Source organism: Anguilla rostrata, chromosome 13 (genome assembly GCF_018555375.3).
Source record: "Anguilla rostrata isolate EN2019 chromosome 13, ASM1855537v3, whole genome shotgun sequence".
Lineage (NCBI taxonomy): Eukaryota > Metazoa > Chordata > Actinopteri > Anguilliformes > Anguillidae > Anguilla > Anguilla rostrata.
In genome coordinates, this window is record NC_057945.1 from 26,129,399 (window position 1) to 26,151,644 (window position 22,246).

A 22,246-nucleotide genomic window follows, 5' to 3' on the forward strand; every position below is an offset into this window, starting at 1 on the left:
ACAGTAATGTCTTTTGAGAAATGTCCTACATAAATACAATGTATGATTATTATGAGTTTTATTATTATTATCGCACAGACCGAACAAGCTTGGGATTTTTGAGTCTTTGTGAGAATTGTTTTTAGTTCATGTTATGAAATATTTAGGGTATGATGCACAAGGAGAGAAATCGATGATTATTTATATGAAAGCAAAACACCTCAGAGATATGTACTTCATCTGCCATAAATTACAGAAGAAATATTAATGGCAGTGCTGCTTTCACAATACTCGGTGTGATCACATGCAAATTAAAAACAAACCTATTTATATTTTGCTTGTGCAGCATTGATGTAGATAAGGTCTCCATCTCCCCAGAGAAATATAAGCAAGCTTCCCATTCATTGGATGAGGTTATCAGAATTTTCCAAATGAATGTTGGCCAGAATATTTCATCCATAAAACCAACTGACTTATGGGGTTATAATGTCACAGAAAAACTGAAAAAAACATCATCGAAAGGAGTCTGGTGGTGTGATACATTTTAATAAATGTGTTCACCACTGTTGTTGCGATGTAGCCTGCCCTAGGCTGCACTGCTGATAGATAATAGACAATAATAGAACATGCGCGGTTTCTGAAAACAGGCTGGGTGCAAAACATGCCTTAATATCATTGGTCTCAATCACAATCAGAAGATGGTCATGCTGAACCCGAGTGCAAAACACACAAACAGGCCCCTATCCCCTCCCCTCCCCCAACCATACACATGCAGTACAAACAATTGTATGTGCACACTGTAGTCCTTTGACTGTAGCCTTCAGACTTACAATAGGGAAATTATTGCACAGTTCAGCACCGTGAGGACAGTGCTCAGAGCATTTTTCAACTCACTGTGACAGATAAGCATCAGCCGCAGGCACATACAGTAAATACTAACAATATGATTAGAACAATTGGCAAGGCAGCCCAATGACATAACCAGAACAATTGGCACGGTGGCCCATTAATATAACCAGAGCAGAACAATTGGCATGGCAGCCCATTAATACATCCAGAACAAATGGCATGGCAGGCAGCCATATTATAAAGCCAGCACAATTGGCATGGATGCCCATTGATGTAATGCTTGCAGCCAAGTTTAGGTAGCAAATAACAATGGCAAAAACTTCTGATGTCATTTACATAGCTACTGTAAGCACAGATTGCTTAGCATGGCAGTCAAACGCAATCAGGGCTCATTCAGAAAATACATAACTTTTGAGGTTATTCAAAAGTTATGAAATTCAATCTTATACTAGAACTTTTTGTTCATTAGCATGCTGTTCTTTTCTGTTCTGAGTGTCATATTTATGTTTATAAAGCATTTTCGACCGACAGAATTCACGTGCACTCCTGTCCAGGTTGACCTTTCAATTTTGGCAGTTCTTGATGATGACAAAGCACATATTTTACCCAAATTTTCAGCCACACATTCATGCTGCGAACCTCCTGTTCCACTTTATCCCAAAGGTGCTCTACTGGATTTAGATCTGAGGACTGCGTAGGCGATTAGGGTAGCCTGAAGTCACTGTCATGTTTGTGGAACCAGCTTAAAATGATGCATAATTTGTGACATGATACATTATTCTGCTGGATATATCCATTTGAAAAAGGGTAGACTGTGGCCATGAAGGGATGCACATGGTCAGGAACAATACTTACCTTTCTATGGCATTCAAAAGATGCTTAATTGCTATTAAGGGGCCTAATATGTGCCTAGACAACATTCTCTACAGCATTACACCATCACCACCAGCAGCCTGCACTGTTGACACAAGGCAGGATGTATCCATTGATTCATGGTGTTTACACTAAATTCTGACCTTACCAGCTCCATGTCAGTGGAGAAATTGAGATTCATCAGATATAGCCTTCAGTTGTCCAGTTTAGGTGATCACGTCCCCACTGTAGCCTCACCTTCCTGCTCTTCGCTGACAGGAGTGGAACACAGCGCAGTCTGCTGCTATAGCCCATGCACTTCAAGCATTCTGAGATGCCCTTCTGCACACCACTGTTGTACACAGCTGTTATTTGTGCAGTTGTGGCCTTTCTGTTAGCTTGAACAAGTCTGCCCATTCTCCTCTGACCTCTTTCATTAACAAGGTGTTTTCACCCACAGAACTGCCTCTCACTGGATATTTCTTGTTTACCGCACCATTTGCCACCCCATTCTCTGTAAACTCTAGAGATTGTGAAAATTCCAGGAGCGTAGCTGTTTCTGAGATGCTGGAACCACCACATCTGGCACTGTTCTACCATCATAGCACTTCTGGGCCAAAGTTTCTTAGATCATGCATCTTTTCCATTTTAATATTTTGTCTGAACACCAATTAAACCTCTTTTATTGTCTGTTTCTCATTGTTTATGTTTCTCTTTTCACGAAATGGCTTGGGGAAACAATTAAAAAAAATTTTTTTTAATTATGCATAAATATATATAACTTACCTCATCATAAATGCTGTCATTTCTCTTAAAGTCCCCAGCCCTTCTTGGGAGTACATGAACATGAACATGCTGGAAAGAAAAGCATTCGATTAAAACAAGGCTGCCATAGTTCATATATAAATACAAACAAAACTTATCTGTTTTCCATAAAACAGGATAAAGGAGACTACCTCATTTCATTTACTTTGAGCAAGCAACACTGAAACAGCTCAAGGGACTGCTCGGTGGCACATCATTTTAAGACACAGAGGCCACACAGTCTGGTGTCAAGTCCTGCAGACCAGTAAGTTGGTGCCCAAGTAGGGCCTGTTCTAGGCACAGGTGGACACCTAGGGCGCTGTCTGTATGGGGGACACCAAATGAAGGGAAGAAATGTGGAAAAATCGAACACCCCTTCACAATCAAATCAGACCATAGTGTCATCCCAGGAGAGAAGGTGTCAGTCAATTGGACTGCCCACTTCTCCTCACAACAGACAACCCCATCACTCAGTTGGGTGACTGCAGTGTTTATGCATCAACTGTACATGAACTGTGCTCCTCCACTATATAGAGACTAGACTGCAGTATGAGAAGAATTAGCAGCTGATTGAACACTTCAGAGTAGAGCTTGTGCTTGTCTCCACTCTCCCAGACTGATGCAAGTCATTAACTTATGGAAGTCATTACCAGTGCACAAACAAATACGGCTGGGTATCCCATACTGGGTGAGAAAAAAAAAAATCAGGCTCAAAAAATTTTGAAAGCTAACAAAGTGTAGGGTTTGTAAAATGTACACCACTGATCATTTTGAAAATGTTGATATTGACAGATTGTCTTTTGCAATACCCTCGGGCAAACAGTGGGAACAGGACCATTTAATGAATTCATGTTTAATGTTTTGGCCAGCTGCAGAGCTCATTTAAATTTACGTCCTGACAATATGCTCGGCAACAAACAATGATAACAAAGCAACGCTGGAAATTCTTACAATATTATTTTGTGGACAGTTTGCCAACATGAAAATTTAACATCGTACTACACAATACAATACAAATACAGCATTCTATATATAGACTAGTATGTTTTCTGATTTCTTGCTATGACACCAGCAACAATTACGTTTTTAATTGTATTTCTAAATTTACTTGTAAGACACAGAAGTACACAGAAGCCAGCTGTGAAAACACATGAACATCTGCGTGTATTCTGAAGCTCACTAATGAAGCATTGCTTTATAAAGACTAAGAACCAGGAGGGTCAAGCCTACTATCCGGTAATTGCAAATGTTTTAAATGGCATGCAGTCTTGCTGAAACAAGACCAAAGTAAAATGGTTTTACCCTTAATATTTGCTGAATGCGGGCAAGTTTTTAATTAATTCAAGAACAATGCATTTATGTTTCTGCAATAAATATTGTAAACGTTATTTTGGTGGCATTATTACTCATTTTATTTATTATTATTATTATTATTATTATTATTATTAATATTATTATTATTAGTATTATTATTTTATTTTTATTTTTTATTCAGGTGGGATGTATACTGGAAACTTCAAAGGAACACAATGACATGCGACATGACTGTTGAATGGATTCATGGGGGAAAGAACCTCATTTACCTCTGACACTGTTTCAGTGCAAAGAAATCTCAAAGTTGTAGCCAGCTATTGTAATTCACACTGACAATGCAGCGGGAATACAACAAATCATTGTGTCTCAACAAGTAGAAACAATGACAGACGAGGACTGAAGGACTTCACTGTCAGTGCTATTCATATTTAAAAATCTTTCAAAAAAAGCAGAATCTTTGTTCCTTTGAATTGTCAATATGTATTCATATATCCTTAATTTTTGTTAAAAAAAATCTCCACCATCTTTGTTTCCCTTATGAAAACTGACAAAAGTAATTGTCTTTGCCTCTTTGAATGGTTTGATTTACCAATTTGAAGAAAAGAATCCACCAAGTCTTGATATTCTGAAAAACAAATAACTCTATATTCTAGAACTTTTCTGATCAGTTTCATCAGTTAACTCCTTTTAAAATGTTTATTTTTGAGGTTCATTTTTGAGGACAAAAAGCAGAATACAACTATATTTTATATAATTGGGTGACAATAGGAGAGTTGCAATATGGGTTTACACCTAACAGCTGTCAGACAGGCACATCTCATAACTCAATTGATGTAGTGTGATGATGACCTCAAACACATCAAAAATACAGAGGTGGGTGATTTATTAAATCTATCTCATGAGACTCCATAGCTTCTAGAAATAACGTTTAAAGGGAGAAGAGAATATATATTCCTATAGCACTGCTTAGTCAACAGCATACAAGCCTTTGTCTTCATTCCTGTAATCAAACATGTAGTAATGCTGTTCTGTCTGCACATTTGCCAAGAACAATATAAACTTTTTTTATTGTTAACAACAGAATCAGAAAAAAAATTAATGGCTGCATTGTGCACATTTTGGCAAAAGAACCTAATTTCCTACTTTTATTCACATTTTATATTTCATCTGACTGCTCTATGATAAACAGAACAGCCTGTGCAAAGAACTACTCGAAAGTGTTACAGATAAAATAATGTGTTAAGAAGTCCATTCTGTTTTACAATACATTCTCTATTTAATGAGTTAGTTGGCATAATGCATTATTTAATTGTCATATATTGAGGAAACAAAGGCAAAAATACTGCATATTCTTCAAGAATACATTTTAAAACTCAAGGCGTAGTAGATACTAACCAAGCACTTACAAATATGCTTAATTACCAGAAATGTATGGTGAACCGGTAGACTATTAGTCTCACTGGCTAGTTTACATTTTATTTAATTATACTATACGTCATGTTGAGGAGTCCGTACATTTGAATTTTTGTGAGGATGTCAAACCCCTGATCCAAAAGGGGTTTCCATTTTTCGGGGTGGTTGAATCAGCAACATTATAATTTGAACTCAGATGCTATTGATTTTAATTGGGACTGAGATAGAAGTCAAACAGTAGGTTTACACTTATGGGTAATTATAATAAGAATTATGGTAAAAATAACGCAATTGATTTGTCACAAATTCTGATGGTTATAACAGGCGTCATGGTGAAAATGCTACAATAGGCTTTACATGGTTTATTGACATTATAACTGGAACCATAGTCAAAATGGCACTGTACATGTGACACTCAATATGGTAGTTGTAATATAGACTATGGTTGAAATTGTAGAGTGACATCGCAAATGCTTGTCCTAAACTGTAACAGTAACAGACAGTCGCCATCCTGTACTATCACTCTCTAACCTTAAGGCACTCTGCCCATTTGTGTCACAGTACAGCTGAAGAAGGAAGATGAAGACATTCATTTTTTTCCAGAGAATTCAAGGATATTAACTTTAAGGTAAATAAACAGAAAACATAATCAGCGAGAGACTGCTGGGAATTCCTATTGTTGTACACACAGACATATCCCCAAACACAGAGTAAACTTAGAGAGGCTGCGGTCGGGCTGCAACCAAACTTATCCTAGTAAGTAACCTCTCGCAGCTTCACTGCCAAGAAGGCTCCATTGTCTTCCTTTTCAGGGGATGTGGTGATATATAAGAGCTCTAAATCTAAGACACCCTATTGTGAAAACTGCAATTGGTACTCAAAGCAGACCTACCAAGAATTGAAGCTCCCTCTCCAGAAATCACACTATATTGCTTCATAAAGTTAAAAAGAAAACGAAAAAACGAAATATTTCCCTTATTCAAAATATATTGTGTAGATACAACCAACTGAGGAATAGTTTGGAGTCACCGCCGTGTAATCTGTAAACATTCATGGAGCATTGCAGCTAAAGCATGTGTACTCTTCTGATGCAATAATCCATGAGCTATTGATCATAAACCGGTCTGATAAAATGTTCAGACAAGTACAATATCAACGAAATATAAGTTAAATTATGCTTACATAGTACCATAATACAGACGATCAATCGAATGATTCACATAGCTAACACGTATGAGAATAAAACTGCTGTTAAAACATAATTTCACAAGAAAAAAAGTGCTGGGGGTTGGATTTAGAAGGGAGCCAAGACACAGACTGAAGAGGTGGGTCTCCACGGGACACAAAATGCATATTAATCAAGATCAACCTTTAAATGGTTATCTAGTCAGGGTTTATTTAATGCAATAATTGTTCACTGTCTCCAACATAGCATGCATTTGTTTCATTATTTGCCCTTTAGGAAACCTATGGTAGTGTCCCGCAAGCAGGGATATACAAATCATAAAGTTATTTTTTCCCAAACCTAATTAAAACAGATGTCTATTAATTAGTTCCTGACTGGAAACAAATGAGTGAAGTGATTATACTGCTATTTATATTGTTTAGGGTAAATCTAGTAAGACAGGCAAACAAATGCATTTTGTCACGAACAGCTGTGTTCCCATTAAGACAAGGTTTGGGGGAGGTGGTGGGGGGTGGGTAAGAAACACAGCTAAGCATCGAAGCTGCTAATTAGTGGGAGAATGATCCATCCCATCCTGCTTTGCTTCCTCTGCAAATCAGCCACTTAAAATAGGAAAACAATTTACACATAGATTCATCTTGCTTTATGTTTTGATTGGACACTTCATACTCCTACAGTAACATATGTGCTGAATTGCCCTCTGAAAAGGCTGTCTGTAAAAAAGGGCAGCCAGTGCTAACATTTACATAGCCTCTGGTCAGGTCAGACTGGCATATATACTTTTGGGGTAAGATAAGGGCTCAAAATGAATTATAAATACAAATAGTAAAGTATAAAGTAGTTTGTCAGCTCTATAACACCCTATAACTTCAGATTACAAAAGCAGCGATGAAGAAATGTACACACTTTCGTCTTACTGGCCTCTATGGCGCTTTTCTGAAATTAAAAGTTTTAAGCATGACCTGGAAATCACAATAACATCTTCGCAAAAAAAGTATGATTTAGACATTCCTTTCCCATCATGATTTATGTCAGAACACATTCTCCAGTGCGACAACTGGTTTAGTTCTGAAATACAAAACCCTGAAGAAAAGAGCAAGCAATGCTTCCTGTATCATCAGTCTTTTCTTTAAGTGGTGTCATATACTATATATATTTACATATTCTCTCATTTCAGTACTTTTCTACTAAATTGATTCCAGGTCGTACATTACAAATACCCAACATTAGAAATAAATGACAGTATTTGTTTCAGTTTTGAGGGTTTTCGTCTACATTCAGCCAGAACTTGTGCTCTATTTTGTCTCACCAGTTTGTTTAGCAGTTTAAATCTGTCATCATTCCCTGACCTTTCCAGTCTGTATGAGGTCATTTCAGACTTTAATTTCTCTCATAAATCAGTCTAGAATCTTCTGTTAGTGAAGGGTCAGCCTGCTGTGGGTTACAGGACCATCATCTCACTGTCACACTGATTAGAAAGCTCTGAGTCAAAACAATTGGTACAGACTGCTGCCACAGAATTATAATGTGCTACACTGCTGACCTTTAAGATCACTTTTAAGCTGAGGCTAACTTAATGTCATCACGGCCATTACTACATATCTAAATTTAAACTCCATCTCTGGTCTTGTCTGGAATCATATTGTGGTCCATGTCTGATTAAAAGCTCTTATTCTTCACCATCATCATCCCTTAGAAACTTTGGTGCCCTGAATTTGGGGGGTGGGGGGTGGCATGTATAAAAACCTGTATAAAAACCACTAAAATGTCTACAGGATGAAAAATGTATGAACGTACCTTTCAATAAAAGCTTACAATCTGCACTGCAACCACGTATAAATTGTTTGCTTACAAATCTAAAATTGTGGTGTACACAGCCAAATCAAGAAAAAAACCCTTCATCCCAACATTATGGAGATCACTGTATATATATGAACACATAATTAGACACCCCCTTCAACTCATCCCTCCAGAATGCTTGGGTGAGTTTGAAAAAGCAAGGATTTCAACATTTTTGTAATGCATCATTTGTGAACCAATGGATCAACAGAGGGTTACAGTTAACATCAGGGTCTATTTTCTCACCACCGACCAACACATCCAGCGATACCATATTCCCAAAATAAGTGTGAATGAGATCAAATCACAGGGTGATGTAATAACAGTGATAGAAATCACTGCAGCCAATTATCACATAATTGGCCACTACTGCGCAAATCCATATCACGGCAGCCACACCGCAGCAATATCGGACTTCTGTTCTGTGACTTTTACTATGACCTCGGAATAAACACCAAGCTTTGTCACACCTCCACAAAACAAGTTTATACAAGTAAATAGGCATAACCTTCTGGATTCTTTTTTTTTTTTAACAAAAAAAAACGTGATACCATATTTACTATACACAAAATACAGTACACATTTTCAGATTCCACTTCTATCTTCGGGAGGACCTGAATTCACAGAAGTGCACCTGCCGCAGTAGACTGCTGTGCACCTATTCAATCAAAGGGCCATTTTTTACCACCAGCACACTGCACCTGATCACAGCAATCCGGGTGATAGATCTAAGCTTTGCAGAGTCATAGCAGATACGCTGCATGTGTGCGTTAATCTGTTTTCATAAAGGGCTAAGCAGGATTCTCATTTACAATAACATCACGTTTAAAATTAGTCTATCAAATGTGTACTGCTTTCTCCTCACACAGTCATTAAACATTAGCAACTCCTCTATGTTACAGACCTCATCTAGTACTGATAGGTTCTTTCCCACAGATTAATGTGAACGTATTCTCAGTGCACATTCGTTCTCATTGATCAGTTCAGGGCTTTGCTGAACCAAAAAAGAAATTTTCATCTTGCCATCTTCTTGGGACCCTACAAAATAATATTCCAGATGAAATCCTCACCCAGGCAACAACAAGATGAAATTGATAGAAAGAAGAAAAAAAATGGTGCAAAGCTGGAACAAGACCATGCCTGTTTGCCTCAGCCTGGTCTTTCTTTGTGAGGGACACGCCTGATCGGGCTCCAGAATTTTCTGAACTAAGGACTTTGCAGATATTTATTATTCATGTTGGTTATTACATTGCTGAGCTGAAAACTTGGATGGGCAAAAATGGCAGCCAAACCACAGGGTGGGTTGGACACTTCGATGTGCTCGGCACAGATGGGGGACTCTGTCCCGTTGAGCCCATCGGAGCCACCAGCATTATTCATAGGTAAGAGGGGAAACCGGGAAGAAAATACAGAGAAAAAGAATAAAAAAGAGACCTTTAAGAAACCAGAGTAGTGAAAGATCATTTAAAGTATTTCCTCACACAGAGATGAAACCCTGGCATTCATTTAATGGAATGACTGCAAGGCTGTTTTTCTCAGCTGGAGAGGACTGATGTTCCTTACATGCTGTGAAAAGCTAATGAACATGAAAAAGAAAGAAAAAAATCAAAAGACAACTCAATTCAACAGCCTCAAAAATTCTTCATTGAGTAATGGCTAACTTCAATATAGCGTTGCTTTGTTACCCCATTTGCAAAAAGTCATGCATGAAACTGAGAATAAATGGTAGACAAGGCACAGAAACACTGGTTGAATTAAGGAGGAGTAGTTCAGGTGTCACAGACAGAGTCATTCACCATGATGTCCTGTTAGTTTAGGGAACCAGTGCTGATTTGGCCATGGCATATCATTTTGAAACATAAGCTCTCCATGGAGATAGTTTGACAAGTTTTAAGGTTAATGTGGCTATCTATATAATGAAAAAAAGGAATATTTAAAATAAAAATTAATTGACAGGCAAAATTTTCTTTGATGGATGGCACAGTCAAATCATACCCTTTCATTGACTTTACATAAGAAGATGAGGTTGGCACAGATTCACCTGTGCTTCAGTAGTGTTTGAAATAGTTTTGAATGATAACCTTTATGTTTAATACTCGCACAAAATAGGCTGTGACAGACAGCTCTGGCTCGTTGGCCCCCTTCAAGCACCCCACCTTCTGAGCCTGTTTTGTAACAGATGCAGATTTGGCATTTGTCAGGAAGAATGTAATTAGCATCTATCACAAACTCTGCAACCGATAAGAAATCAAAAGTGCTGCGATGCTCCCATGAGCCTTTGAGGGTGAAATAATAAAAGCAGCGCAGTTTACTGGCTTCATTGACGGTGCCATTTTAAGAGCTGCTTAATTTGCATGAAGACAGATATCCCACTGAGAAGACAAAGTATACATCTAACATGCTTTAGGCGTTCATGGTAAATACCACAGGACACTTCTGAGTTTGCTCGTGTCACGCTCGGTCAGGGTAATGAAAGGCTTTTGAATTTAATGTGGTTTTCAGTGATTAAACATTTCTGCGCCAGAGTCATTATCTAGGGAACAGGGAGCCATTTGAAGAAGGGATATGTACACTCATTCAGAGACCTCCTCCAGTGAGGACACTGATAATTCCAACAAGACTAATGTGAACAAGCTTATCCAAGAAACACTGAAGTGCTTAAAAAACAGATAAATGTACAGTTCTGACCCCACGCACCTGGTCACTGACCACTGTTTTGCATGAGGTGTTTGAGGCTTCTTGACTAATTTGACAGAGATATGCAGTAGGTACTGTATACAGTACAAGAGCCAGAAAGGAACATTTACAAGAGGTTCTGACCTTACCTTATTATAAATGACAGATGCAAATTATGCACATCTGTAATGACCTTGTAAGTTGATCCATATCTTTGTGCTTGTTAAAAATAAATAATAATCCTAGCATAATTGTGAGTTGCATCTGTGTGCATCCTTCACTAAAAAGCCTGTCCTTTTATTTTTCACACTGCATTTTCTTCATTGCACATTTGCATTTTTATTTATTAAACATAGTGGGTGGCAACTTGTATATTGCAGAAACTTAACAAGCATGATGATTCTGAATTCTTCTGTTTGCATAATTTTCATAGCCACACTTAAAAATAAGCAATTAGCATTCTTCAGTGTTATGCCATGGTTCATAATAGCCACAGTTCTCATGGTATTATATTTTTAATATTGCAGTGAAATTTAAAATGAATGTGTGGACATTGGGAAATGACTTAATAAAATATGCAGTAAAGAAATCTATGTAGCAAAAGTATTCTAACAGTTTTCTTTGGGGAAATTTTTGGGGATATATTTTAACTAATATTTGAGGCCCATGTATTTTGCTTATTACTAAGGTGTCTATACAACTCCCCAAAATAAATACTGAATTGTGGAAATTTATAAAACAGTCAAACAAAGCTCATTGTTTTGGAAGTTTTTGGCAAAATTGTGGAATCTGCCAAATTGTAGAACATGTTAAGATTGATGTACTGTTTGTTTGTATTCTGTTTAAAACATTCCTTCTTTTGTTTGTTTTGTTCCTGTGTCTGTGAGAACCTGCCAGATCTTGAAGGTTGCATGGATATTATGTGTAATCAGATTCTTCACATAGTACTTGGACTGTAAATGAAATGAAGTAAAAGAAAATTGCAGGACCGCTGGTGAAATCTTGAGCTCAGTTGAGGATAGGTAGTTACACTAGTATTTTGATAAAATAAAATATGTGAAACTCACTGTTATTTTTTTATTGGATATGCCAACAGTAGTGTTTTCTATGATATTCTTTCATGGAAAACTGAATTTCACATTTGCTACACACTGTCCTTTGGTTAAATTTTATATCTGACATCTATGTGTTCTGAGAAAGGCACGGCATCACAACATAAATATTCCATTACTTTATCCCAGTTTTGCTCTATGTTCAAAGCAAAAGTTTTGCATGCTAACAAAATGAGAAGACTGTTTGAATTTATGACAGAGTTCATGGCTCAGAGCCAAGGGAGGCACCCCCTGGCCCCCACCCGGCCCCCACCCTTCCAGAAGAATGCCACTCAAACTGTCCCCGAAAAGACAAAGACAGAGCATTTAAAACTGCCCCAGCATGTAAATAATTAATATGCTCCAAGAATTTGGGACCTGTAAATGAAATACTATTATTATTTAATGTGATATAACTGTCACAGAGATTTTGTAATATATTCAAAAGAAGTGCATTATTAAGTGCTCACCTTCACAGTCTGTCCAGCTTCGGGGCCATCCTGGTGGGCAAAACCAGATAATTAGATACCATTGGGAATTCAGGGATATTCTGTTAATAATTCAGTATAATTTTAATTTCAGATGAATCACAGTCCTTCCACATTTTCCTTGAATCTTTAAGTTTTTTTGTAGGTGGGGGAGGAGGGGGCATGGGCAGGGGCAGGGGTGGGGGAGAGATTTGGAGAGATTAATTTTGGTCCATGTCTAAGTGCAAGTGCTCGCATGTGAAGAAATTTGATGGATTTGGGGTACATGCTCACAGACTCAAATAGTTTTATGATTAGAAAACAACAGCATAAGAGCAATTGGCATTAAGTATGGATAGTATGATTGTATGTTAATACCTTAAGTTAACTAACATCCTAAAAAAAAGTCATTTTTAAATTAATTAATAACCAAAGTAATTAAAAACTAAAAAGCAATTCAGTCTGAGTAATAAAGAAAGATATGGGCATAGGATAAACAATATAAACTAGAATTGTGCCAAGAATTATAGATATGACTTATAGCAGCAGCAGTAGAATGAAATTAGTTTTTATTGCCATATACTTGAGGCTTTTGCATATCTGAGAATGGAATGACTTAATGCAAAAACAGCTGTTCTGCTAATGGTAAAACATGCACGTGAAAATAAATTATGAAATAAAATCTGATTGTCTGTACTTTTATTTCATATTCATCATTTGATCTCAAATCCAAATGCCTAAAGTACATATCAAAAAATAAATAAATAAAAAATTCATTCTAACGTTCCCATAATTTGTAGGGCACTGCGTACATGTAAAACAGTGGATATTCTACAAATGCATAAACTATGTATGACAAAACAGGGTATTTTCTTTGCCAGTGGAAGAGAAGATATTCTTTCTAACACTTCTTTGTAGAGTATACTCTGGCAATCAGGCACATAGCAAGAGCAAGAATGTTTATTTAATTTTATTTAATTTTATTTTATTTTATTATTATTTTTACTTTCTGTGGTGCATAGCAGAGTATATACCCAGTATGCATATACCCCAGTACAACAGACAGCTTTTCTTACTGTGTTTGGGCAGTTATCTGAAGAAGTCAAGTGCAATCTAAAGTCATATATAAAAGTACAATTATATAATAATGTAGATGAGTTTTTGTTTTTTTGTTTTTTCAGAGTAAATGTGGTAGAGTACTGCATGTAGGCCTGCGTTACTATACTGACAATGTCATTTGGGAGTTACCATATAGGCATTATGAAATATATCAGCACATTTCCAAGAGTACGTTAAAGTCTGCTGCACTGTAAGTCACTCCAAAACTGTTTCTTTATTATTCCAGCAGGTGGTGTTCTTCTGTTAAATCTCAATAGAGCAGGCCTTGGCTGATTATCATATTCAAAGCATATTCATAAGCATGTGAAATGTTACATCAGCATTCATCCTCTCTACAGTTCTGAAACTAGAAAATTACTGACACAAAATGCTAAAATAAAAACATTTAATCACAAAGGTATGCAAGAATACCTTCATGGTCAAAAAAAAAGCTGAATAAATGCAGTTACACAATAAATAAATAATTACATTATCATATAAGATCATCCCTTGAAAACACATGTTCATAAATAAATTAATGCACACATATATGAAAACACATTCTTTAAGGGTATGTTTCTCAGTCACATTTCTGATGTCGTGAAAAAATATTCACATGTTTTGTATTGTGCTTAGTATTCATAACACCCCTTTCTACATTTGTATTAATATTAATATTGTAATTCTAATAATATAAATGAACAATGGCCAGCATACTCTAAATGCCATTTTTCTGAGCAGGTTTTTCATCTACTATATTTTAGTATTTTGTCCCAATAAAACTCATTGCTATAGCCTACTATTATCAGTGCTCAATCCAGCACTACTGTTACGGCATCAGATTAATCAGAATCAGATTAATAGCATCAGAATAATAACTGAAAGACTTCAAAATAATTCAATTAATGAACAAAACTTTCATAATGTGGGTTGCATAAATTCTCAATTTTAAAGCAGCCCATACTATACGTTAGGATTGCTCATAACAAAGGGTGTGTGGGAAATGTAGGAGAAATTACTAAAAAGGATGTCAGACATGAGAAGTAATAGTTATGCCTGCAGCTTCAGCTTCTAAAAGACTACATTGTTAAAAAAAAAATTTAAAAAAACGAAGCCTAAAGAAATATTAATTATTTACTTTGACATGAAGGTGAAGGGGTCTGTGCAAGACTATACAATTAAGCACTGCACAAAAGTTAGTCAGTTTGCTGTATAAAAAGAGATTCAAATAGCTAGCTACCAACATTCAAAGCTGATGGGATAATACAATTAGGAATGTGATTGTTCCTCTCTTGTTGCTTTTGACAGTGAATGACAGAAATACTGCCACGTGTATATAACACCAGACTTCAGATACAGGTTCACTTCCCACTTAACACCTCTATTTCAACTTTCAACACTTTCAAATTCACGTATGGCTTGCTGTTGTTTCTAAAATTTTACACTCCTCATAATGATGGAAAATTGAGAGTAAAAAAAAAATCTAAATTTTTCAGACACAATCACACATTTCAAAAGAATGTCAGTGAGCACAACACATTTAGTGAGATCATTACATTTAGTAAGATGTATGGCACAACCTTAGCCTGTATGACCCACCCTCTTACATGCCACATAGTGCATACCTGGATAGCGATGGTCAGGGAAGATCCCTGGAAGTGCTTCTCCACAATGCCTGCCACTCTTTGTGTTGTCTTGAATAAGTCGGCTACCTCCTCTGGGTGCAGGTCACAGAAGCGTTCGACAACACGGAGAGGACACACCAGCACATCTGAAAGAGGCACTTGTAAAGGAAAAGACCCAGGAGGGCATAGCAGAAGACCCATAAAAAAAACAGAACAATAAACTGAATTATAGTACTGTACATTCAGGACATACAGGAGCCATTCTCATCCAGTAAAAACAGGATAAATAAAAGCATAGATATTACAGAAAAAAATAAAACTATAAATATATATAATATAATAACCTTACACCTAGTATAGTCAACCACTAAATGGTTGACTATAATCACTAAAATGATTATATGATTTCAAGAAGACTCTCGTATCCTACTCTATGTGCAATGCATAGGGTTAAGCTTCCCACTGTTCTGCAATCACGAGGGACCGGTATTCCAATAATGCATGTCTGATATTATATAATGATACCAAAATCGATACAATTTACATAAAAATAAATAGCTTCTGAGTTGAATGAGCAGTACAGCTAACCATTCAAAAAAATTATTTTTTTTTGTTAAAATATTCAGCCATTTGCCATTTTAAATGACATTTGAATATAAGTAATGCTGATGACACTGATTATGACACTTGCAGTCACTTGGGTTTTTTGAGACATTTTTCTGCCACGCTTTAGCTTATGCCACAGCACAGCCAATCTGTCTGTAGCAGCTTTGATCATTAGCACTCGGTCTGGTCTGAGCAGATTTTGTGTGGTGCTGACCTTGTGTAGCCAACAGTCTTTATTCTGCAGTCTTTATTCTGCAGATTGTCAAACCACAGTTTGCTAGGTGCATAAAAACTGGCAAAGTCAGACTTAACCTAAAATATACTAAGCTCTGCAAAATGGATGCTTCATTTGCTTGAGCATGAGGCTGTTCAATTGCAGCTATCCTTGCTTCCTCATATGGACCCCACTCTTAGTTTTATGAAGAGAAAATGTAAATGAAGATAAATTCACATGCGCAGGGTTCCAGTTATCTTGTTTAGATTCTATTTGAAGAGTGGGACCAAGATGAAGTGAGAGGGGGAGAAGAGGGGGGTTTCGTTCATGAGGAAAGCTATTGACACAGTGAAAAAATATAAGTCAGTTTTCCAGGTTAAATTATTTTGGTCATTTTTGATGCCCTTCATTGATTTTTCTAGATGAAAAAGCTCAGATGTGCCTTTTGTTGTGTTCAGATCACACAGAATAGCTTTTCTAAGGTAATAATGCACAACCATTTTCTGATAGTTTAACAGGAAATGCCTTCAACAGCATACACCATTTGTCATATACAGTGTAACACCACACAGCTCTCCTCACCAACAGCGTAATTAGCAGTTCTGCTCATCTGCAGTGTGATTAACAGTTCTGATCTGCCAAAAAATACAGCATACCTGAATGACTGCAAGAGAGGGCAGTGGTCAATAGGTTACTTCTTGCATAAACAGTACACTATCTGTACTCTGGAGAAGAACTGTGCATAAATACGATTGTATTATAATTCAAAGTGAAGACAAAGTAAAGAAGGGATAATATGCATGAAAGAAAATTAAAAGAAATCAAAACCAAAAAAGGGGTGAATTTACGGAAAGCAACTTGAACACCTAACTGGTGCGACTGTACTAATATTTCTGTATTATAAAACTAAAAACTAATGTGTGTGCCATTGTTACTGATGAAAATTAGGGACTTTGTACATTTAGTTCAGATTTAAATTTTTTTTTTTTTTTAAACCTTCAGCAAAGTAATTAAAAGCTGTGTTTCAGCACAGGGACTCCAAGGTTAGTTCCAAATAAAGTATTTCATCATGTAAATGCATTTGTTAAGTCCCTCCCTGCTATGCTTTGTTCTTGCCAAAAGGCAATTAAGCATAAGTGTTTGAGTAATTATCATACTTTATTCATGATGTTCTACCTTGATTTCAGACAAAGGAGTGTTGTGAAGCACAAGGGCCGCATAAACAATAGCATTGAATGTACGTGGGGAAAATCAGTCACTGCATTTATTGATGTTTTTCCATTTTTAAAATCAAATATACAATGTAAAAAAAAATGGAAATGAAAAGATAAAACCGTATTGTTGCATATATGTAGATACAGTACATAATGCATTTTTGAAAGGCTCATGCCTAAACATGCTGAGTGGGTATTTTTACAACTTTTTGTTTTCTTGTTGTGACATTAGTGTATAAGTTACCATATAATAAATGTTTCCGTAAACTAAATAAAATCACTTGTATAATCAAGTTCATCACCTGCCTTTTAATGTTCAAATTCACTTATGGTGGTATTTCAGAGTGTACAATATGGGAATACATCATGAGGATTTTTATTAACATGAAAGCACACACGAACACAATCAGCACTATAAAGGGTGACATTGAGACTGTTCAAGATGATTTTTATCCACTGTATAAGCAAAAAGTGTTCTTTTTATTTTATTTTTTTAAAGGGCTGAGGGCAGACAGTGTGCATACGGGGACTCTGTTTTTGGTTACTGTCCTCAGTGCTCAGAGTTTTGTTTTCCCAGAGGATCACATGCATTAGGTTTCACCCATATCAAAGAGGTAATTAATTAATATTATTTCTGTTGAGTTTTGACTGTCATAGCGTACACTGAGAAATCGTTTTGATTGGGAAAAACCTACAATTTTACTTCTATTTGTGGAATAATATAGCCTATGTGTCATAACATATCTCATTCTTTGAATTTTGCCTGCACATACAGGAATAGATTGTGCAAAAATGTTGGATTCCCAATGAAAAATGTTTCAGTGTGAATAATTGAGTTAAATGTTATAGGAAGCTAAATAAACAACAGGTGGTGTGTTTTTTGTGTTGGCTAGGGATTACAGGCTGTTGGCTTTTGTGTTGAGCAGAGTGATTCTACAATCTACAGTCTAGCGCTCAATAAGATATTTGGCTTCGCTCGTGCAATGCACCCCGTCCAGTCTCACATGTGTAGGCTATCTCTAACAATTTTTTGATGTATCCAGTGTTTGGAACTGAACTTGTGTTTTCGTGTTTTGCGAGCCTGTCATCAAAGAAATTGATGAAATTGAGTACTATATTAGACATTTATATATTATACATCATATTAGTCTTATATTATCTATTGTTCGGAGAGATCTAGACAATCAGGTATATAGTGTACTGATCATTATTGAAAATTGAATAAACAAATAAATAGCAAAATACCAAGCCAAATAGACTGTGTAAAACTAGTTTAACGCTAGAAGTTTATCAAGGCGTATTACAGGCCCATTGAGAAAAACATTAAAATGTAAGTGAATTTTAAGTGATTACAGTACATGTGCGAAATCAGTTTCTACAGTAATTTTTCTCAATGTGTTGGTCATTCTGTTATCAGAAGCATTCCTTTCTTGGTAGCCAATCAACACCTTCTCCCTATTGTTTAGTGGGGGAGGGGAAGCTTTTACCACAGACCTCTGCAACATCTGAACAAAGTGATGTGCCAAGTTGTGGAATTGCGAGGAGGACCAACTGAACAAACAGCGCTTTATTTAAAGTGTCTGTGGTCTTTTGCTGTTGTTTTAATAATATCATTAAAATCCCTTTCCTCAAATATCTTGGTTTGAGTGAATTTATTGTCAATTTATCCATGGTAGCACAAAAGCCTACAATGAGAATATAGTATTCAATGTGAGTTTAGTCTCATTTTCCAACTGAACATGTGTTTCACTTGCTGAAGATGAGACTCAAGACCCTCTGCATACCTGCCATCCCAATTACGGTAAATATACTGTGAAATATATTACAGCATCTTACGGCCAGCAAGTTACTGTACATTTCACAGTATTACTATTACAGTGTGTAACAAACATGAACTGCAGATGGCTGCAGTGCAGGCCCAGCAGAGCAACACCAGGGAAGATCCCAAGCATCTGGCGATGTCAATGTGTCGCAGACTTCAGGAAATCATCGACTGCAATGATTTGCAATCAAGTACTAAATAGGATGACTTTATTTCAGATAATGTTCATTTGTCCAATTACTTTTGCTCCCCTAAAATTGGAACTGTGTGTACAAAGGGCTGTAAGTCCTACACAAATCACCCTATATGGATGTAAATACCCTCAAATTAAAGCTGACAGCCTAGTTCAGATCCGATGTGCTGGATTACAGTGCCAAAACAACAGAAATGATGTCACTGTCCCAAAACATTTGCATTGAAACAGTGGTGTGTTTTCTTTCCAGTTTAAATTAAAGGCAAAATCTGCATAGCCAAAGATACCAAGGCTCAGCTCCACATTGAATCATTTGAATCATATGTAACAAAATGACAATGAAACAACAGTAGTGTGAGAATGTACAAGCAACATGAACAAGAAAGCACTAAGTCTACGTTCTTTGTGTGGTATCTGGAATGTACAGAAATGAAAGATTTTGGGGGAAGGGGTGTGCATGTGTGTGTGTGTGTGTGAGAGAGAGAGAGAGAGAGAGAGAGAGAGAGAGAGAAGGAAGAAAGATTATCAGAATATCAATAGACCTGATGAGACAGATAAGTCTATTTGAATTGGAAATTGCAAACTGATTCAGATAAGATTTTCCACTTCATTGAAGAGGAGTCAATACAAACCAGCAATTTTATCATCCCAGGAGATAAGCATGTTCCATAATTCACTTTGCCACTTATTAGCATAAACAAATTAATTACCGTAAATCAGAGAAACTGATGTTCATTTCACTAATTCATATACTAATAAACACACTGACCTTAAAACAACACAATCCATAATGCAGTGAATAACAGGTTCAAAAAATGCATGTTAGAGTTTAATGTAAAGTTATTAACATAACATAACATACCATAACATGACAAAAACAGGCCATTCAGCCCAGCAATGCTTGTCATTTTCCTGACTGAATTAATACATTAGCAGGTAAGCTAAAAGCTGTCAAGTACAACTTCTGACCAGCAGTAGTGGCATTTCCCAGCACTGCTCCCTCTCCTCTTCACTCACAGACATTAAATTTGATGTACACTTTGTGCCTTTGCTCCTACCCACAATCCTATGCAGCACAAAATTCACAAACTTACAGTACATATGCCATTCATTGTTCATTTCTAATGCTTGCCATTATGCTCAGATCAGTGAATGCCATCAAAACTGTAATGACTGTGTGAATAACACTTAGCTAATGATAGCTAAAATTTTTTATTATGTTTTATTTGTAAAATAAAATTTGGATTTGATAATCCAAGCCAAATATAATTATTTATAAAATGATATCATACTAAATATTAAATATGAATATAATATTCTTTGTAATACACTAGAAATAAGGACACAAATGATAATTAAATAATTAACGGCAAAGAGCACTGCTACAACCATCATGTTGAAATTCCCAGAAAAATCATGCAATCCCATTCCATATGATGAGCATAATTTTATTTTTTGCTCAACAGCAGCTGCATTTGAACGGGATTAATCTCTTAAGACACAAAAAAGCCTACATTTTCTCCTCTTTAATGGCCTGCTCTCTTCTTAGGAATTAGATATGAAATCATGCCCTTCCATCTCGATTATGAAGATTAATAAATAAATAAATAAATAAAGAATAGGGCAACCATTCATTCAGATGCATGCTACAGCTGGTTAAAAAGTCCCCCTTGACCACAATTGCAAAATACAACCTGGGAAGTATTTTATTTTTATAAATTCAGACTGTGTTCATCTTAAATTTGACAATGTCTCTGCTGTCAATATGGAAATTCTTACCTGCCAAAATGGCCCTGGTGTAAAAGCAGAAATATGTTCTAAGAGCACCTTATAGCAGCTTATGACGTCTGTGTTGTATAATGCTGCCTAGGAAACCAGTCAGCTACTATATTTTGAAGGTGTATCGCTACATCAGAGCTAATGAAATTACGTTTCAATGAATTTTAAATGATTTGAAGTAGACAGGAGAGGTAGCATTAAATCAATTACAGGAAAAAAGACCCAGTGGTAAACAGGGGTGTAAACTGTCTGTGAAACTGAAGTCTTCATACAAACAAAAATGTATCATATTAAGCTTTGTTTACCAAGCAATAAATGGAATTAAAATGTAATAAATGTAAGCATGGTAGGATGATTACATCAGTGCTATGAACCTCTGGTAATTACTTCAACATAATGCCTTTTAAAAATAAACTTCAATTTCTACTACATTGTATGTGAACAGCACTGCCAATAACTGTCCTCATATACAAAATATGTGATTATTCTTCAACATCAAGGTTACATGAAGCAGAAGTAAAATGGTTCTGAAGGACAGACAAAAATTCAACTTTTTGAAAAGGGGAATATTAGATTAAAAAAAAAAAAAATCAAAGGCACATCCATTCAAAGCAGGCCAGGGATTTAAAGCAATCTAATTTACAATCACTAAATACTTCTTCACGTAAGGAGGTACCGTCTGGTGCCACATGAGCTACTTCAATCTCCATCTCTCAGAGGAGGCACGCTAAATTCAGTTTTCTCTGCCTGCAGATGGGAACTTGTGGGGCTGACGATAAACCCTTTCTGATCTTAGCATTATCTGCTATAACAGATATTTGACCACCTTCATCTAATATGCACCCAGGTCTCCTAGCTTGTAATAAGAAAAATTGGAGTAGATTGCTTTTACATTGCAAATGCAATCACTTCTTTAAGGGAAAACATCTGCCCAGAATGTTATCATTTCTGCTACATTGCTGAGCCGTGTGACACATAAAAAAGGACAAATCAATGAACAGTTTTCCTGATTAGGCTGAGATATGAGAATATTTCACAGGTCAAGCTAAAAAAAGTCCCTCTGCCTTTTGCTCACAAGGCCAGTTCTGCAACCACTATGGCACACAGTGGTGCTTGCAAATGGCGTAGCACTATATATCATCATTTTTATTCAACTTTGATTTACAAATGGATGTCTGAAGATGTTGAGCGCAAAAATTCTTGTATCGGAAGGTCTGAAAAATCC

At 36.3% G+C, this 22,246-nt stretch overlaps 1 protein-coding gene across 3 annotated transcripts in view; it reads right to left on the bottom strand.

The window, feature by feature from the left end:
• fhit (fragile histidine triad diadenosine triphosphatase) overlaps positions 1-22,246 on the bottom strand; it is a 210,277-nt gene that overhangs the window by 36,592 nt on the left and 151,439 nt on the right. For all 3 annotated transcript variants that reach the window (XM_064304976.1, XM_064304978.1, XM_064304977.1), the window contains 3 exons: positions 15,194-15,339; positions 12,474-12,503; positions 2,467-2,535 (listed from right to left, as the gene is read on the bottom strand). In XM_064304976.1, coding sequence (XP_064161046.1) covers positions 2,467-2,535; positions 12,474-12,503; positions 15,194-15,339 — 245 coding nt within the window. The remainder of the gene's footprint in view (positions 1-2,466; positions 2,536-12,473; positions 12,504-15,193; positions 15,340-22,246) is intronic.